The sequence below is a fragment of the Urtica dioica genome, chromosome 11 (genome assembly GCF_054948205.1).
Source record: "Urtica dioica subsp. dioica isolate 48M chromosome 11, U.dioica_male_clone48M_v1_H2, whole genome shotgun sequence".
Classification (NCBI taxonomy): Eukaryota; Viridiplantae; Streptophyta; class Magnoliopsida; order Rosales; family Urticaceae; genus Urtica; species Urtica dioica.
In genome coordinates, this window is record NC_142766.1 from 20,716,457 (window position 1) to 20,736,018 (window position 19,562).

Genomic DNA, 19,562 nt, shown 5'->3' on the forward strand with positions numbered 1-19,562 from the left:
TAAAAAAAAATGTTGATGCTATATTTTGTAATAATAGTAAAAATCAAATAAAATGCTCACAATTTTTTCTCCGTAAACCTTTTTTTTTTCGCTGACTTGGAAAAACTGGGTCGTTCATCTCTGATTGAGCAAGCTTCCTACTTCAGCTCGGAGAATGGTGGACTTTTTCTTTTCGTTTTTTTTTTTCTTATTTCTTTTCTTCCCTTCTGGCTATATTTCAGACTCTATAAAAGTTTAGGATATCAATTATGAGACGGTAACCAATTGTTGAGACTTGAGAGTTGTATTAATATATATAGTGCTTGGAGTATGAATAAATTTTTTACGTTGTTTAATAGATTGTGCAGTTGTAGATTTTACAATTATAGGGAATAATTATATTATTACCTCTTTACAATGGCAGTTGTGATATTTCGCCATTTGTTATCTTGAATCGTGATATTTTTCATTTAAAGTTTTAAACATTAATATTTTTTCAAATTTGGTCCTTCCCTATTTTTCAGGCATTCTATCTGTTAATGTGTACATGTTAATCATGTGAAAGGACAAACTCGTAATCTTACAAATAAGTTCAAAATAAATGAAAATATAATTCATAAAAGTAAAAAAAAAAAAATGGAAATTGAAAACAAAATATAATTAGCATTTTTTTTTCTTGAGAAGAAGAAAAAAAAAATTAGACTCCGGTTGACGCAAATTTGCTCTTTCCACCAAAATCTAATAAATTTTACAAACACAAACCAATATGTTTCTTTAACCAACATGAAGTCCTTTTTTTTTGTTGATTAATGCCAATGTGGACGATATTAATTAAAGATATGGCTCAAGGTATAGGGCTTGCGTTCTAACTTATTTAGGTTATTTTCTTACTTATAAGCTAATTAAGTTATAATTATAATATATGAAGTTAAAAGTGATCATAGGTATAAATCTCCTAAATTTTGACTATCTTGATATTTCTTTATAAATTTCTATTTTGAGTCATCACATATGCATGTTGATCTCTTAGTCTTAGCTGGAGGACATTCATGAATTAATATGGCTGGACGTCAATGATGGCAAAAAGAGACTAAAGTGATGATATGCTTATTTATTTGGGCACTGATATATAATTTAAGTGCTATATCTCTATATCTTATTGGATAGAAACTAGTTTAAAAAAAAAAAAAAAAAAAAAATTACGCCAGCTCAGTTGCGTCACAACTTGATTTGATACATCAGTAATATATTAAATCTATTATGTTTAACATGCAAATGTCGATATGTCCGAGTGGTTAAGGAGACAGACTTGAAATCTGTTGGGCTTCGCCCGCGCAGGTTCGAACCCTGCTGTCGACGAAAGTTTTAAAACTTTTTAATATTTGAAACGACAATATATATAAGACACCTGTAAACGACACTCTTAATACACTTGCACCTTTTTTTTTCATTTGGACTAATGTTTTGTGCCAAGGAGCTAGACCAATGAGCTATTACGCTTTAACCAAACGATGGTATGTTTCAAGCTTATAGTTATATCCACTATTAACTTTTCATACTTGAAACGACATATATAACACTTACATGCAAACGAAATTCTTAATATACTTACACTCTTGATTTTTTTTTCCCCATTTGAACTCTTGAAATCTATTACAACTTGTGTACCATGGAGCTAGCTAGACCAATGAGCTATGAACCAAAAATCGGATAAAATCGATATTCAAATCGGTCCGAAATCGAAATCTGGAACCACGTTAATAATCAAAATTCGAATTCGGATAACCAATCCAATTTCAAAAATTGGACCGGGTATCGGTTTTGATTTTAGAAAAATCAAGATATCGGTTATATAAACGATTTTTTTATTATTATTTAAAAATTAAATTATAAAAAAATAAACTTAAGTCTTTAACTTTATTCAAACCTCACAATTCTGGAAAAAAAGAAAAAGACCTCACGACTTTTAATTTGATATTTTTATTTGACAAGTTCATTTGCTATTTATTTATTAAAACTAATTTATTTTAACTTTATGTCATAATAAATAGATGACATTAACTCATACTGCTACTACTACAACTTGATTATGTGATCTTTCAAGGTAATGTTGTTAGTATGGTTTCGATTGTATGTTTGCTTTATTATGATCATGTTGTAATTTTTAATTTTATATTGTGATATTTGCATATTTAGGTAGTTGGAGACGAGAATGTATGGATTCGTGAAGAGATATGTCCTTTTGAATTTTATTTTTTATTCAGTTTTAGACTATGAACTATTATTTTGGAGCTTTATATGACTTGTTTGTACTTGTATTTTGGTCATTATAGTAGTTTTAGAACCGGATATGGATTTTAAAAAAATGATAACCGATTTTTTTAAACTAGATATAAAACTGGGTCCATAATTTGAAAATTCGGATAACTAAATTTTGAAAATCGGAGATTGGACCAGATATTGGATTTAAGAATCTAGATAATCGAATTTCGGTTTTAGACTAAATTGTACCGAATATTAGACCGAAATTTTAAAAATTGAAATTTCGGATTCGGATATTAAAAAAAGGTTATTAAGTTGTATACTATAGCCACGCGGCTATAGTGAATTGGGATATAGTCCACCTTTGGTTAATTTCTTGTAAATAGCCAAGTGGATTTATTAACAGATTAGTAAAAGACTTATTTAACCCAGTCAAACATATAAAAAATAGGTAGTTAATAAGATATCACGTATGCAAGTTGACTATTTACAACGTATTTACCAAAGGTTGGCTAATTTACAATTCATATAGTTTAAGTGGCTTACGTAGCCAATTTTTTGTATAAAAAATGTCAAAAACTGAACCGAACCGATCAAGTTTCAGCTTTAATGGTGATTTCTTTCATGCTTATCGTTAAATCCACTATTAACTTTTCATATTTGAGACGACATATAAAAGACTTACATGTAAACGACACATAACAAATAAATAATACACTCTTTTGTTTCTTCCAAGATTATAGTTAAATTTCCAACTAATGTAAGTCACATACTTCACCAAAAAAAAAAAAATAGGATAAGAAGCCCATTAACTCAAGAAAATCCACCAATATAAATTATTATAGTGTAAAAAAGGGTGTTTTGAGTTAAATGTAGTATTGGTAGATGGTTCTTTTATAGGAGTCATGGAATTTTTTTAATACCAATTAACTCAAACATTATTATATGTAGGTTATTAATTTGTTATGCAAGTATTTGAAGAAGATAGACCAGCAAAAATATAATAATCTTGTGTGTATACATATATATTTGCCTTCCCAACAAAAGAATATGATAAGCTTCGAAAAGGCACGATTTGCAATCATTTTCAAACAGAAACATTCTAAATATGGGATATACATTGGAATTGAGTCATATCTAGAGAACTCCCCTTGCTAATTGATTTTCTTATCGTTTCTTATGATAGCCAGTTGGCTAGCATCATCATAGATATAACGCCAGACTATAAGTTGTAATCCAATGATTCCAATCGATCAAACATAAAGTACCGGGTTTCTATTTTTAAAATAACATAAATGTTTAAAAAGATATTTATCCTCCTCTCTTTTTCTTTTCTTTTTAATATTTATTGATATTGTGTGTTGTCTTATTTACATAATAGTAGAACAATTAAGAAAAGAACAAATTCACAAAATATGCTAGAAAATATTATGTATTCTACTTTTGTTTAAAATTGTTCAGGAAAAAATCCAACTATTAATAATTTACTTGGATACGTGTTCTGTATTTTTTTTTATTCGTATTCTAAATTCCATGAATTTTTAAAAATTATTTTGAAACGCATTCAAACAATAATGAAAAAAAATAAAAAATATAATCAAGTTGAAATAGATTTAAAAAAATTATATATATATGCCTCGAAAATATTGACATCAAGTCTATGTCCCCTAATATTTATGTTAAAGATACACGTGTTCGATTGAGTAGTCAAAGGCAGATTGGGTATGGGGTGCTATTATTTAAAGCAAAAGCTATTTGGAAATTATAAAATGCTGTATAGCATTTCGTCAATAATGACGATCTCGTTTTATTTTGACTTTACCTATTTAATACAATCTTCTTGTTCCTTTATTTGTCTGCATTGCACTTAAGCTCTATATCACCCTATACTAATAAATGCACAAGAAAGGTGTACGTCGTTTTCGATTACTTTTCTAATTTGACTATGGTTCACATATGATTCACATCAAGCTCATCTCCTTCTAAAAAAAAAAAAAAAAACCCAACAAAACAAAACAAACAAACAAAGAGAGATAGATGATTCTCATTAATTCTCATGGACTTGAATTACAGTATTTTATATTATTGCTGAATATCTCAACGAATTACAGTTATAATTAGAGCGTGTACTGCAACCTTGTAACAAACTGAGCACGTGTAAGACACGTGACTCACTTAAGCTTACGTGTGTGAGTTCATGTTGAGTTATGCCAATCAGAAGATGTTTGTACACATCAGATAGTCGTTGCTCATCTTCTTACACCCCATTGAGCTGGGCATTCTTCTAGTTCGAGATTCAAACAACGACTGAGCTCATTGAAGTGCATATCTAGATACGATTTGGTGAAGAGATCTGCAAGTTGTTCGCCAATGAGAATATAGCGAACATCGATGACCTTGCTCGAGACAAGGTCGCGAATAAAGTGCATGTCAGCTTCGATGTGCTTAGTTCTCGCGTGGAAAACAGGGCTTGTGGCTAGCAACCATGCTTCTTGAAGGTCTCCATGTAAGAACACGTTGTTGACATCGATTTGTTGAACGTCCCAACCTCGAGTCACAGCGAGAGTGATGATGATACAAATTTTTGGTTGTTTAATCACTGAATTGAAGGTTTCAAAATAGTCCGCGCCAAGTGTTTGTTGAAATCCTTTGTCTACAAGACGTGCCATGAACCTATTTATGGAACCATCGAGTTTGTATTTCATCAAGTACACCCATTTATTATCAACAAGTGACATATCCGATGAGTATATGACTAATTTCCAAATGTTTTTCTCAGTGGTGCTCGTAACTCTTCATCTATTGCAAATTTCTAATGGGGATCATAGAAGGCTTCTGATAGAGTATAAGGTTCAACAAAAGTCACATGGTTGACGAGACCAAAATGATCAGGTAGGTGATTTGGTTTGTAGATTGATGACTTAGCTCTGGTTTGCATTTGGTGTGTTGAATTTGGTGCAAGTCTAATAAGTTTAGGCACGTGGGAGCTAAGGCTTTGTTCATGATGTGGATTGGGTTATGGATTTGGTTGGGATTCTAGGGACTGAGATATGCATGAGCCAGGTGAGTTGTTTAGTGTACTATTTGACTGTGACATGGTCAAGGGTTGTGATTCTATAGGCAATATATGGTTTGCTGGTTTGTAGATCGATGACTTAGCTCTGGTTTGCATTTGGTGTTGTAGTGCTTGGTAACTAGATAGTTTGTTGTGGTTGTTATGTTTGAGCGTCTTGTGTGGAGAGTAAGGGAAAACATGTTTTGAAAGAAAAATGGTGCTCGTTGAAAGTGGCGCTTTTTGCTACATACGCTTTACCATACAGTTATAAGAATTTATAAGCTTTGTGAGCATCACTATAACCAACAAACACACATAATTATGAGCTAAATTCAAGCTTATTTGTGTTATAGGCTTTTAGATGTGAATAACAAGCAACTCCAAAGATTTTTAGGAATTCTGGGTCAAAGTTATGTTTAACGGCTATTTGGTATGGTGACTTGTGATTTAAGACAGAGCTAGGCATACGATTTTGTAGATAACATGTTGTTGAGAACGCATACCACTAGTATTTAACAGGCATTGAGCTCTCTGCAAGAAGTGTCAGGCCTAGTTCGACCACATGCTGGTGTTTCCTTTCGACTCGTCCATTCTGTGGATGTGCGTGTGGACAAGGATGGGGAAAGGTATTGCCGGCCTTGGGGTATAAGGCGGGTTAGGCCTAGGCCTAGGGCCCCATATATGGATGGGCCCCCAAAAAATTACACATTTTGCCTATTTTTAAGAAAATTTACATTTTTTACCCTAAAAATTTACACTTTTGGCCCATTTTTTTAAAAATTTACATTTTTTACCCTTAAAATTTAAATTTTTATTAGTATTATAGGGCCCCAAAATATTGAATGCCTAGAGCCCCCGGTGAGTTTGGGCCGGCCCTGGGGAAATGTGATGCCAAGTTGCTTTAGCATATGCTGAAGTGAGCGAAACTTGCATCCCCGATTGGTTTGGAGACACTTTAACTTGGTGTTGAAGACCCTTTCTGTGTGAACCATGAACACATTGAACGCTTGCTTGGGTTCATCTTTGCTATGTAGTGGATATAGCCAAGTATATCGAGTGTTGTCATAAAAAATGTTATGTAGTAGTGATAACCTTTAGTGGATGGCATTGGTGTTGCATAAACCATGTCAAGCGGAGTAGATGCATGATACGAAGACCCGGGATAAGGTAAGTGACACGATATGCCTATGTGATAAGCATCACAAAACTTGACAAATTTGATACTACGATCATTGATACTGAATTATTTTATTACATGAGATAGAACTTTAGGAAACGGATGGCCAAAACATTTTGTGCCAAGCAATGCTAGAGTTAATCTTATTATTACAAGTTCTTTTAGTTTTAGATTGAAAGATACCAGTACATCTACAACAACATCAACATCATCGAGAGCATTATCTGGTGACTTGCTTGAATTTAGAGATGTGGCTTTGATCACGCCTGATTTTCCACTGAGCTTTGACAAATCAAGCATGTACAAGTCATCTTTAAGAGCTCGTGTTAGAAAGACCCGCCTCGTTGTCTTGTCCTTAATTACACATGCATCGCAAAAAGATTCAACAACCACATCATTATCTGTTGTGAATTTAGAAACGCTAACAAGATGCTTTGTAATTTTTGGCACGTGTAGTATGTTTTTAAGGATCTGAAACTTAGGCTTAGTGTTAATCTTTGACTCGCCAGTGTGAGTTATAAGAATGGAATTACCATTTTCTATGATAAGCTTTCATTTTCCTTTGTAGCTTTCTGAGATCGTTAGATGGTTGAGATTGGAAGTGATGTGATCGGTAGCACCACTACCAATACACCATGATTGATCGTCTGTCATCTCTTCTAATGCCATGAGAGCTAAGGACTGGGAGTGGTGGAGTTAGTTGCATTGTAGCTAGATTGAAATTGTTGGTCAAACCTGTACCAGTACGACGACGAAGAAATGACTAGCTCTGTTGCAGATTTGGCAAATTGGGACGATTTCCGAGACCACCACATCCTCTAGCCCTTCGTCCATGTTAGAGAGCCGCTGCTCATCTTTTTACTTCTAAACTAAAAAGCGCAATATATACTATATTACACACAAATAAGTTTTGCGAGCGACTCAAATAAGGTTAGTGAGAGTGACAATAAAGATTTATTTTCTGTGAGATAATCTGTGTGATAGGAAGATCGATTGTGTAATTGTACAAAATATAAAAGTTTTTTTTTATGATTTGTGCGTATATATTAAAAATATTAAAAATAAAAGCTGAGAATTCAGAAATCAAACTCAAGAGTGTCCTATAAGGTAAACATAAATTTAAGCAGAGAAAACTACTAATAACAATTTAAAAGACTAAAAATTACAATCATAGCTGAGTTCAAAATAATTTATATGGTTTTTAGTGTACTTCAATTATAAATAAATTATAGGTGTCAGTTTCTAATTAAATATAAAAAAGTAAATAAAAAAGTGGATGGATTAATTGCTGTAGTATACATACATAAACTAAAAGGACTAAAGAGCAAAAGTCTATAACTTCGGGGGAAGGGTTTATTATCTACAGTATATGCGTGACAACCAATCGGAGTAAGCCAAATATCCCTTTTTCTCTTTACCATTATGCCCGTGATATGGCTATCTATTAACTTTTTGTAGTTAAGGAGTCTTATTGACTTCAGAGTAACACATATTGTTTACCAAACCCCTAAACTATCACGGGATTCAGTTATTGGGCTCTTTAAATAATTTTAATTTATATGCGCGACTTTTGTTTTAATTAATTAACTATTAGAGCTAATAATTGGTGGATGAGTTATTCCATCTAACTACGTACAAAGACTTTATACAATTGATATATCAATCATAAGCATATATTATATATTTAATCATTGATAATGGTAGAATATTTATGCGTACGTATAGCTCTTTTCTTCTTTCTTGTTTTACGTCTTTTAAGTTTTAACTCGCGTGATATTATTATAATTATTAAAAGGCTTCCATAACAAACATTTGAAGAAGTATATTTGCGATGTATCAAAGACTTTATTTGACTTGTTCAAATACTCAAACCCTCTAATTAAATATTATATTTATCAGAATACATTTTTCGAATATATATATATATATATATATATATATATATATATAGGATAACCATGAGAAACGAGGAAAGGAAAAGAGAAAGACAAATCATGTTGTAACTTGTAATCAATTAGTTACAATAAAACAATATACTATATATACTTCTCCGCCAACCTAGAAAGTCCAACTATTCCCAGTTGAATTGATCATAATCTAATTAAATGCGTAACAAAGAACAAGCCAATGAATTAATCCCAATATGATGGAAAAAAACAGCAGATATTTTATTCGGATTTTTTTATTTTTTTTATGTACACACATATACACACATACATGTATATAATTGGAAATTGTTGATCATCATTGTTTGCGCTGTCAAGTACAGCTTTGATTCAAAAACATTATCTGTTTCTGTTGTCACATATTGAATTATTATTTTTATTTTTCTTATTCCACCGTTATCCACTCTGTATAGTCTCAAGAAGACTCGTCGGGATTTCCGCACACGAACCGACCATCTCTCTCTCTCTCTCTCTCTGTCTCTGTGATTATGCCACGTGGCAGTGGCGTCATATCTACGTTGTGGTGACGCAACGTTGTTGCTGTCTCCAGAGCTGTTGACTTTGACTCCGGTGATTACGGTTGCGATGATGATGAATGGGGTTTTGTTTCACAGCTTCCTCGTGACATCTCCGAAACCCTAACCTTTCTTGATCAACTTCTTGATGAACTAGTTCCCGATCTTCCTGAATACACTCCATGTCGTTTTTCGTAACGTTTTTGTTGTCGTTTTTTCCGTCTTCTTCCCCGGTGACGACGAAGTGCAATCTGAGCCGTCCGTCTTCGCGGGAAGCGCGGAGAATCTCCGGCCGATTGATCTTCACCTCCGTGAGCTCCAACCTTCCGTCCTTCCTCACCGGCCGGAGAAAGAAGCTCGGATGACCGTTCCGATCAAGCGAAGGAAGCGGCGGAGGAAACCGCCGCGGCGGATTCTTCTCCGTCGTCGCCGATCGCCTCCTCGCTGCTCTCCTCCATTCTCCGGCAATGCTGCTCGCCGGCGGCGATGAAATTTCACAATCGCCGGTGGTTCCGTCGGATCTGCGTTCCTCGGAGCTCTCGGAGCCGAGACTCTCCGTGCAAGAATCAAGGCCGTCCACGGTGGCGTCGGACCAGATCGGCTCGCCTGAGGATTCCCCGGCGGACGCCGGAGTAACGAGGTCTACGAGGCCTCTGGACGAAGTCGGACTATTATAATTAGGGTTTACGATTCTCTGCTGACGAGTTGTCTCGGCGGTGGTGGTGGTGGTGAGAGAGAGTAGAGAGTCTACGCTCTTTCTGCAGAAGCTAATCATGATCGGAGAGAAGAGAAATCTGATGTTGAGAATCAGAATGAGAAATAAGGGTAAAGAAACGCATAGAGCTAATAATGTGTAGTGTAGAGAAATAAGGGTCATCAACATAATGATTATATATCACTCTCTATTTCTTTTTGCCCTTTTTGTTGTTTTTTCTCTTTTTTAAAATATAGGACGGTGATAAAAGTGTAGAGCTTGGGAGATGAGGGTATAAATAATATCCTCACGCCAAAGATAGAGACAGAGACGGAGGAGGGTAGATGTGGAAATTTGGAATGGCCAAGGAAGTGCCAGCGAGGCAGAAAGTTGTGTGAGAATTAATTAATTAATTAATTAAATAATAATGAAAATGAGGTGGAGCGATAGAGGAAGATACTAGTGTCTCTCGATCGGATCTTCAATATATTTCCTCCTTAACTTTTCCTTTGTTCTTCTTCACTTCCACAATTTGAATATTTTTAAATTTATGCATGATTTTTTGTATTTTGTTTATATACATACATAATATATGTATATATATATAAATATGTTCTCTCTTTTATCTCTATCTCATAAATGATGAAGATTGGGGACTTCTTGGTCCTTTTTTGTTTTATTATCACTGCTTAACCGTCGAATCACAATTTACAGCTTAAAATTGCTCTACGCAAGTATTGTTTATTACTGAGAGTCGTTGATAGCAATCCAATACGTAAATATATGTGCTGCGTTAATTTGGATAATTTCGATTTTGCGTTGAAACTTGAAGCCCCACAACGGAAAAAAAAAAATATAAAGGTTAAGACTTGGTACTTTACTATTTGTGCATATATGTTGCGTTTATATTTATTGAAATATGTACTGGTGAGTGTGTGGCTAAATTGTAGGATGTTATTATCACTTTTTAGTTGACTCGTGCTTGGCGGAAAAAAAAGTGGGGGACAGTTTGGGATTGTATTATTATTTTTGCTGACATGGTAAGGATATTCTTGGATCATTGCATAAATAGGGAATCTAGATTGCTTTCGTTAGCTGCCACAATTATCTGTATAAATTATCCTGAATTCCTGATTTGTTATAGGACCGTTACTTTGCCTACGTATGCATGTCGTTCCACCAAATAATATATATCTATATAATATGTGTTATTTTTTTTTAATATTCCACATATATGATTTTATTTTTCACACGTTGATTGTTCATTAAAATGTGGGGATATTTCTAATACATAATTCATTGGAAATTGTACTATTAACTGTCAACTAATGTAAAGTTTTCTCTAGAATGTTTTATATCGGTTACTGGTAGCAAATACGCTATAATTAGATCTGTTGCAGTTAATGACTTGGGAAATGAGAGTTTTAATTTATTAAATTAAAATGCCAAATATATTTCTAATAGGAACTATCGTGATGAAGATAGCAATATTAATTTATGTAGAACTAGTTTTTTTTTTTGTTTTTTTTTTATTTTTTATTTTTTATTTTTTAAAAGATAGTAATATTAACATATCTAGAGCTAGCTAATACACATAATAGATGCCTTACACTAGTGAAAACTCAATCATGTTCCTAGTACTCTTGCATGTCTTGAGTTATAAGACTGTATATTCTTGGGTTTTATATTTGTCTTTTAGGTTTGATATTGGAAAAGATGTTAAGTATTGCATGTTCATATATTATGCTATTTTAAGATCCGGTCACACATTCACACAATTAGGTAGACAAGACATTTATGTCCCTGCATGAATCAATGGAATGAAAAAAAAGGAATTGGTCATTCACGCTCTTATTGATCAAAGTTCGGCTATTGTCTATTGATCCTAGATATATATAAAGAAATGTGATTGGAGCAAGAGGGGTTGGAGTTTGTGAAAAGCCGTGCCAATAATGAAATGATTTATTATTATTATTATTTTATATGTGATCGATGAGAAGTGTGATAAAATGGTCGAGTCGATGAGGATGAGTAGTCCGTTTCAAGCAAGCACACCGTGGTGGTAATCGTTGATATATTAATTTCTGCATGGATTTTGTCTTTGCATTTTGGAAAGCCACACACATCTTATCTCTCTATCTCGAGCTCACAAAACGTCACGGCCACGAACTAAAAAATCAAACACGCCATCTTTGATCATCAATTTTCTCATGGGCTGCTCGTCAAATTCAACCACTGTAATGAGACCTAATAACTACACACGTGTGGTTCACTTTTAGAGCCCACGGCCCAAACAGTAATCTCTCATGGTGCTGAATAGTGAATATTACTCTATATAGCTCTACGTATTATTTAAAAAAAAAAAGAAAAAAAAAGAAAGCTCTACCTATATAGTTCAGATATATGTGCAATTCAAAACTGCCGTCTTACAACACTTGTCTGAGTTGTTTCTCTATATATATATATATAATATGAGCAATGCTATTTGTCCCGAATCGTAAACCGTGACGATCCACTCACGTTCTGACACGTGGCAGTTCGTTGCCACGTGTCAGCACGTGAGTGGATCGTCACGGTTTACGATTCGGGACAAAAATCAATTCCCATATAATATACTCATGGAGTGATTATTATTATTTTTTATTAATATTTATCAAACAAGTGACGGTTAGCGAGTAAAAAACTAAGTTACGTGATACTTGAAATCAACCGCTGATATATTTTGCTTTTGACAGTTATGATATAAGGTGGAACTCGCTCCTTAATGGCCCATCTATATAATTAGCTTAATTTCCTATTATTAACATTTCTTTAACTAACCCGTTTAGTTAAGAACTAGTGACATAAAAAAATGGGTCGCATATATTCTCTAGAACCAGGACTAAGATCTACTTGTATCAAGCATTGAGTTTGAGTAGTGGAGCTTAATTCATCCGTAATCCATCCGGATTACGAAGACTATGATGATTGTACCGTAGATTGATGGTGTTTGAGAATTCTAGTCTTATAACGGTTAGCCATAGTTTCTTTTTTCTCTATTATTATTATAAGCGTCAATATACATAATTTATATTAACCTCTTTCAAAATTGTAAATACATAATTCTCAATTTGAGTTAATAGTGAAATCCAACGATAAAATAAACGTGATCCTTGCATTGTAAGTTAACCATTATAGATAATATTGTTCTTTGCAAATTTATAATTATTTATAAAATGGTCGAATTTAGGACTCAAACGTATAATAAATTAATTGATACTATTATTCATAACATGATTCAGCACGTACAAATTAGAATTATACTTATCACCCAGTGCGATATTAATATATGAAACATAATTATATTATATGAAACACCCCACATATATATATATATATATATATATATATTTAATTCAACCCAATACCTCGACGAGTAGTGGGAAATATAGTGAAAAGAAAGCTACAGAGAGCCCCAACGCCCAAAGGCAAGTTCATGAACAAAGAGTCCCATTCAGATCCAGCGCCGGAGAAGAAACAGCTCTGAACATCAGAATCACTGAGAGCGAACACCAAGAACATGGCCAGAGACGCCACCGCGTGGACCAAGTCAACGAACCTCAGCTTAAACTTCTTCAAATTATCCCCTCTCTTCTCACCCCCATCACCATCATCATCATCATCGTCATCGTCAGCTTCGTCAAAGAGATAGAGACCAGAGAAAGTTGCGACGCCGTAGTGAATCTTTCCGTTGGCGTCGACGAAGGTGTCGGTGAAGGACGAGAGGAGGCAGAAGAGAGCGCAGACGGAGGTCAGAGCGGCGGTGAGGTATTTGTTCGGACTCCGACACAGTCCGTTGTTCGAGAACGACGGAGCGAAGGTCTGGAAAGCGAGGACCGTCCCGGTCGGAAGGAGGTTTGCGAGGTTCGCCGCGCTGGCTAGGGTTTGGTGGACCGGTCCCGCGGGCCGGTTCGAGTACCGTTTTGTTCTCGCCGGAATACTTACTTGCGCCATAAGATATATGTATTCAGAGATGTGTTAGGGTTAGGGTTAGTACTGCTAGGGTTTTTTATAGAGAGAGCGAGAGAGAGATAGAGTTTGTGAGGTGTTATTAATTATGATAGCGTTAGGGACACCTTATAAGTGAGGAGGGCCTAAATCCATGTGGTGTATTGTGGGTTTATTGCAATTTTGGCACTCGTGTTTTTGTCGACCTAATGTATTATACAAATGTGGCGTACTGTGTTGTATTTCGTGTGTGCCATGCAAAACTGTTTGGATTCGATTGAGACTTCTTTAAGTAATTAATTGCCATTTTTTTTTTTGTGTGTGTGGATATTTTGTTATCTAAGTTTCAAGTACATATATATATATATATATATATATATATATATATATATATATATATATATATATATATATATGACTAAAACTCCGACTTCATGTGTTGGGGCACATGGGGGTTTGAGTGGACGGAAGCCAAGATCGGGAAAGTTTGAGTCTTAAAGGTTTAGGTCTAATATCGTCATGCTTTTGAGCAAGTGTGTAAAAAACGACAAGAAGTTAGAGGTACGACAAGATGTATACCTCATAGAAAAAATATTCAGAAAAGGGTATTAAGAACCTTTTAAGTTTTCCAATAGCCACAGGCTTTTCTTTCGATCTTTCTTTTTTTTTTTGTTTTTTTTTTTTTTTGAATAAGCGTGCTCTTTCGATCTTTCTATATGTCTTGTTCTTCACCATGTCCCATGTTTATATGATTAAACATTTAATTTGAGTAGTTATTTTAACCAATGTAGTTATAACAAGCTCAGGACATAAAGCCAACCCTTATTTAGTTAAATCTGTCCAAAACCTATGATCATTAAATATCCGCCTATTGTTTTTTTTTTTTTTTTGTGTCTAGTATCGTAGTAAAAAAAAAATACCTACTAACAAAACATGTAGCTCGTAGTATATCAAATCTCTCTCTCTCTCTCTCTCTCTCTCTCTCTCTCTCAAATAAAAAAAAATAACCCATAGATTAAGAAAACATAAATAAGAAATTACGTTATGCGATATTAACAGATATAAACTAATATAAAAAAACTTATATATATATATATATATATATATATATATATATATATATATATATAATGTTTGTGTTCTTGGCCGAGTTTTAGTGCTTTCGATTTTTTCGCTCTTTAAACTCAATCTGTTGGATATCTCTCATCTCCACATATATATCTTTCTTTTATTTCTTTGTAATATTTGTACTCATTATAAAAAATTCGTACTTTTTCAGGATGTGTTTGGGAAATTTTAACCAATGTAAACCACTATAAACGAGTTACGAATAATTATGACTCAACAATGGTTTAAATTGGTTTATAATATTGGGATGACTTTAGAATTACAAATTTCAAAGAGCAAAATATAGAAGATTTTGAAATATTTGATTATTATTTCTGAATTATTTTTTATTTCTTGCTCTATATTATAAAGATTTGAGTTTGAGAATCTAAAAGACAACATTTTTGTTGTTGCTATTTTCAAGTTATTTGTTATTTTACTCATAAATTTAAGTATGATAGTTATGTCATTTCAATGTGGTTTTATAATAATTTAGAGCTAATTTGAAAATCTTATATTTTTATTTAGTTATATAACTAGAATGCCGTAAAAATAGGAGAACACAAGAGAACACTCGGTAAAATTATTAAGTCAATATAAACCATCATAAATTTCTCTTGATTTTACTTTAAAAATTTACAAATTAGTCTACCCTGAAAAAAAAAATACATCATTAAGTTTGTAGTCTAGCACATACAATAAACAAATTATGGCGTGTAAAAAAAGTCACTAATTATCTATTTTTTTATAATTATTTTTAGAGAATTTTTCTCTAGAAGAAACTATATCAACCAGTCAAATAGTTAACATCCATTAAAATTATAGTCAAACTATTTAAATAATTAAAGAAGTAGCTCAATATGTGCACGTCTCCATTATATGCATGATGTATGCGTCATGTCTTAATTTTAGTTATTTTCTTCATTTTTTAAATAATTTAGCTAGGAGTTGGATGGACTATATGACTAGCTAACTCCCCTTTTTCTATTGTGAACAAATTCAATCCTTCGGGCGTATGTAAAGTGTGGGCATAAATTGTACCAAAAATGTTCAAGTTCAATGGAAAATTTTGGGAATTGCAACAAATTAATAAAACAAACGATTTAGGGATCCACATGACAACACATTTAATTCTACATAGTTACGAAATAACAATACAAACTAATGGTCAAGTTAGTATTGCATCTGAGTGAAGATCGATCAGTTTATCTCTTTGCCGTAATAGGATTCAATGATGCTTGAATCTCTTCAAGTGTTCGTCCCTTCGTCTCAGGAACTAACTTTGCGACAAACACGACGGTCAATCCACATATGATTGAGAATGTCAAAAATGTCCCTGCACAAGCGATCACCAACAAAACAATTTTTTTCTTTTGTGTACAATTTTTCCAAACCGAATATAGAAACACACGTAATGTTCTGTATTTGCTTAAAATGTAGATCAATGAAAATGTTACCTGCTGAGCTAAAGTCCATGAGAAAGTTGAAAGCAAATGAGACCATCCAAGAGCCTAACCAGCTAACCAAAGTCACTAGACTTCCCGCCGAGCCCTTCACGTTTATTGGGAATATCTGAAAATAGTAAAATGAATCAAAATTCATTACTTTATTTTTTTTCTTGATGGAGAATAGGAAAATTCGATACTTAGGCTGCCTTTGAATTCTCACCTCTGACATTATAACCCAAGGAATTCCTCCCATGCCTAGCGAGAAAAATCCGGTGTATATCTGGTTACAAAGGATTGAGCCATTATTAATGTAGATAATAAGACTGATAAAAATATTTTGGTAAATTAATTAATGGCTAATTTCAGTTACCAATACACCAGAAAGTGCTAAGATTGGAGTGGCATCCTTGAATTGTTGAAGTTCCTGAGCATAATATACAATTTTAATGACAGTTGAGAACATGAAAAAAAAAAATATATATATATATATATATATATATATATATTTATTAATTTATATTATTCTGAATAGAAAAAAGAAACCTGAAAGATGAATGACAACCCAACAAGAAAGCAACCTAAGCATGTTCCAGCAGAAGAGACCTGAAAGCAAGCGACAAAATCATTTGATTGTTAATTAATTAGGCTATGAAGCACCCATAAACCCGAAAAAAATTTCAAAATTTTTGATCTCACGAGAAGAAGCGGTCTTCGTCCGGATTTGTCCATCAAAACGACACCCAGTGCGGTCATTGGAACCTGTGAAACAGAACAGATAACTCTGGTTTTGATTACAAATTTCCCGAGATCGATATCACAATAAATTAACTGAGAGTTGTTTACAACGAACCTGGACAGCGACCATCGCGATAGTCCCGATGCTACCGGAGAACCCTGTGATGATCAACGAAAACCAGACGAGCGTTAAAACGGGTCAAGGAGTGAGGAAAATCAGTCAAACATGTGTACCAGCTGATATGAATATAGCACTTGCGTAGAACACAATGGCGTTCACTCCTCCGAATTGTTGCAACACCATTAATCCCACTCCAACCTAATCATCATCACATTGATACAAGGCTTTTCAAGTCATTTATGGCTCTCGGCTTAGTTGATCCAAGAGAAGAAAGAATGGGAAAAAATGGCTGACTATGAGCGAGCAAGCGTATCTCCGCTTGAATAGCCCGAGGACGCTTGCTTCGGGGAGTTTTCTAAGCGTTTCTGTGTACTCCTTTGACATTTTCAAAGCAAACAGCCGAAGAATTAGTACTCGCGAAAAGAAAAATCACACACACACACACACACATATATCGTCTTTAAAGTTGGAAGCTTTACTTCGATTTCGTTGACTTCTCTAGAAATATTTACACCCTCTCCTCTGAGTCTTTGTAAAGCGGCTTCGCATTCGTTCGCTCTCCCGATCTTTGCCTGCAAAACCATGTGATTTAGTTCAAGGACAATTTGGAGAAGAGATTTATAGAGCTGACTGACCAGCCATCTTGGCGACTCTGGAATGAAAAACAAAGCTGCGAGCTGTATCAGACACGGAATTGTGCCTGGTAAAGTTGAAGAATATGATTTAACCGTTACCGAAATGACTTCTTTTAACAGAGTGAAAAAAGAAAGAAGAAGAGGAGAAATAAAAAATAAAAAAGTTACTAATTAGAGCCAAAGCACGCCAGTTCACAAAAGCCCCGATTAGGTATGTCATCGATAAACCGCAACATATCATCAGCTGCAAAATCAAAAAATTCAGTATAGAAGTTGGTACTAAGTAAATATACCTTGTCTTTTTTTTTTCTTTTTTTTTTTACCTGATGAACTGTTGTAAAAGCCCCTCGGAGATTCTTTGGCGTTATTTCGGCTATATATATTGGTACCTGAAAAATTCGTAGAAACTAAGCATAATACTTACTTTCTTGAGGATAATTGGTAAACAAATTAAAATATATATATTACCACATAAGAGAGAAGTCCCATTCCATATCCCACTAGAAGCCTTCCAATGTCAAGCCACAGAGCAACCTTCCAACAAAAACATAAACTTCACTTAGAAAAACTGAAAATTTACACATATATATATATATATATATATATATATATATATATATATATATATATATATATATATATATTAGCATGGCTAAGTATTATAAACCTTTGAAAACACTATACAAAGCCATCCCACAACGCAGAATATCTCTGAAACGCCCATCGTCTGCTCAGAAAATTGGAAACAAGTAAGTAAAGAAGCCAATTTGAATTTTGAAGGCATTGCAAATCTGCTACAAGAGTAATTAAATTGATTTTTTTTTTTTTTTGTACTTACACCTCTTCTGCCAATGTAATCTGCTAATTTTCCACTTGCTATAGCGCCGAACATGGCTCCGATTGTCAATATCGAACCAAAAAGTGAGTACTGTTACATGAAATAAACAATAATCCAATAAACAAACAAAAAAAATAATGAGTTATGAAATTCAATTGCCATGACTAACCAACCTCTGCTACAGTGAGACCTAATTCGTCGACGATTCCGATCTGCGCCGGCGAGGAATACCCTACCTGAAACACCACGCACAATAAGAACGATCCTCGTTTCCTAATTTTCGAATTTGGATCGGACGGTCAGGATGGAGAGAGTAGAATACTTACGGCGGAACCAAATACATAGGATCCGGACACCGAAACGAAGGTTGTGAAGACGAGCATGGGTGTTGCAGAGGAAGAAGATCCATGGTGGTTGTTGTGACTGGTTTTGATCGTCTCGAGAAGAGGACTTTCCAATTGCTCTCCTTCTTCGATGCTTTCGTCGGCCATTTGTTGGAATGAAAGCTCCGAATTATTTGCTGAAGGTCACACTGTATTCAGTATAGAAAAACAGGAAGTGATGACACATATTAAATCAAATAAATAAATAAAATGGGGTTGGAATTTTGGCGGTACTTGTGTGTCTTGTAGTCGTTGAGATTGTTATTTTAATTTTAATTTTATTTTATTTTATGGGAGTCGTTGAGATTTGTTGGTCTTGGTCTTCTATAGATTAATATAATATAGGAATAAATGACATGAATGTCTCTTGAATTAGGCTCTTGTAACAACGTGTCTCTTATAATATAAAAACTCGATCTTTGTTGTCACACGGGCAAGGTGAGGAAGGGTTCGACGAGTTCAACAGAGCTTTCCGACGGAGTTTTCAAAGCATTATCTGCTACGACGAACCTCAATTGTTGCTCTCTTTCGGGAATTCATAGCATCTCTCCCAATTACATCAATCTTCTTTCCAAGCTCCGTTGACGACCTCTTCCTCTCTCCCGCTCTCTTTCCGATGCCTCTTCTTCGCATAAGTTCACCGAATCGACTCTTTGTTTTTGGTACTTGATTCATACAAG

The 19,562-nt window shown here is 34.1% G+C and overlaps 3 protein-coding genes and 1 non-coding gene across 4 annotated transcripts; 1 reads left to right on the plus strand and 3 right to left on the minus strand.

Annotated features, from left to right (window-relative positions):
• The first annotated feature begins 1,256 nt into the window (after positions 1-1,256).
• TRNAS-UGA (transfer RNA serine (anticodon UGA)) lies at positions 1,257-1,338 on the plus strand. Its single transcript has one exon. It is a non-coding gene; the product is annotated as a tRNA-Ser (tRNA).
• Positions 1,339-8,544: 7,206 nt separating this feature from the next.
• On the minus strand, positions 8,545-10,148 carry LOC149382227 (uncharacterized). Its single transcript, XM_089601598.1, has one exon. The coding sequence runs from the start codon at positions 9,815-9,817 to the stop codon at positions 8,933-8,935; it is 885 nt and encodes a 294-aa protein (XP_089457724.1). The 5' UTR covers positions 9,818-10,148; the 3' UTR covers positions 8,545-8,932.
• Positions 10,149-13,018: 2,870 nt separating this feature from the next.
• Positions 13,019-13,656, minus strand: LOC149382228 (protein DMP10-like). Its single transcript, XM_089601466.1, has one exon. It carries the CDS (start codon positions 13,619-13,621, stop codon positions 13,019-13,021), a length of 603 nt encoding a protein of 200 aa, XP_089457592.1. The 5' UTR covers positions 13,622-13,656.
• Positions 13,657-15,736: 2,080 nt separating this feature from the next.
• On the minus strand, positions 15,737-19,094 carry LOC149382229 (sugar transporter ERD6-like 5). Its single transcript, XM_089601589.1, has 18 exons — positions 18,826-19,094; positions 18,673-18,735; positions 18,500-18,589; positions 18,329-18,388; positions 18,130-18,195; positions 17,985-18,050; positions 17,830-17,905; positions 17,662-17,726; positions 17,506-17,598; positions 17,321-17,401; positions 17,140-17,224; positions 17,021-17,064; positions 16,867-16,929; positions 16,714-16,773; positions 16,541-16,594; positions 16,391-16,450; positions 16,180-16,294; positions 15,737-16,058 (listed from the first exon to the last, which is right to left on the minus strand). The coding sequence occupies exons 1-18, from the start codon at positions 18,988-18,990 to the stop codon at positions 15,928-15,930; spliced, it is 1,437 nt and encodes a 478-aa protein (XP_089457715.1). The 5' UTR covers positions 18,991-19,094; the 3' UTR covers positions 15,737-15,927.
• Positions 19,095-19,562: the final 468 nt, after the last annotated feature.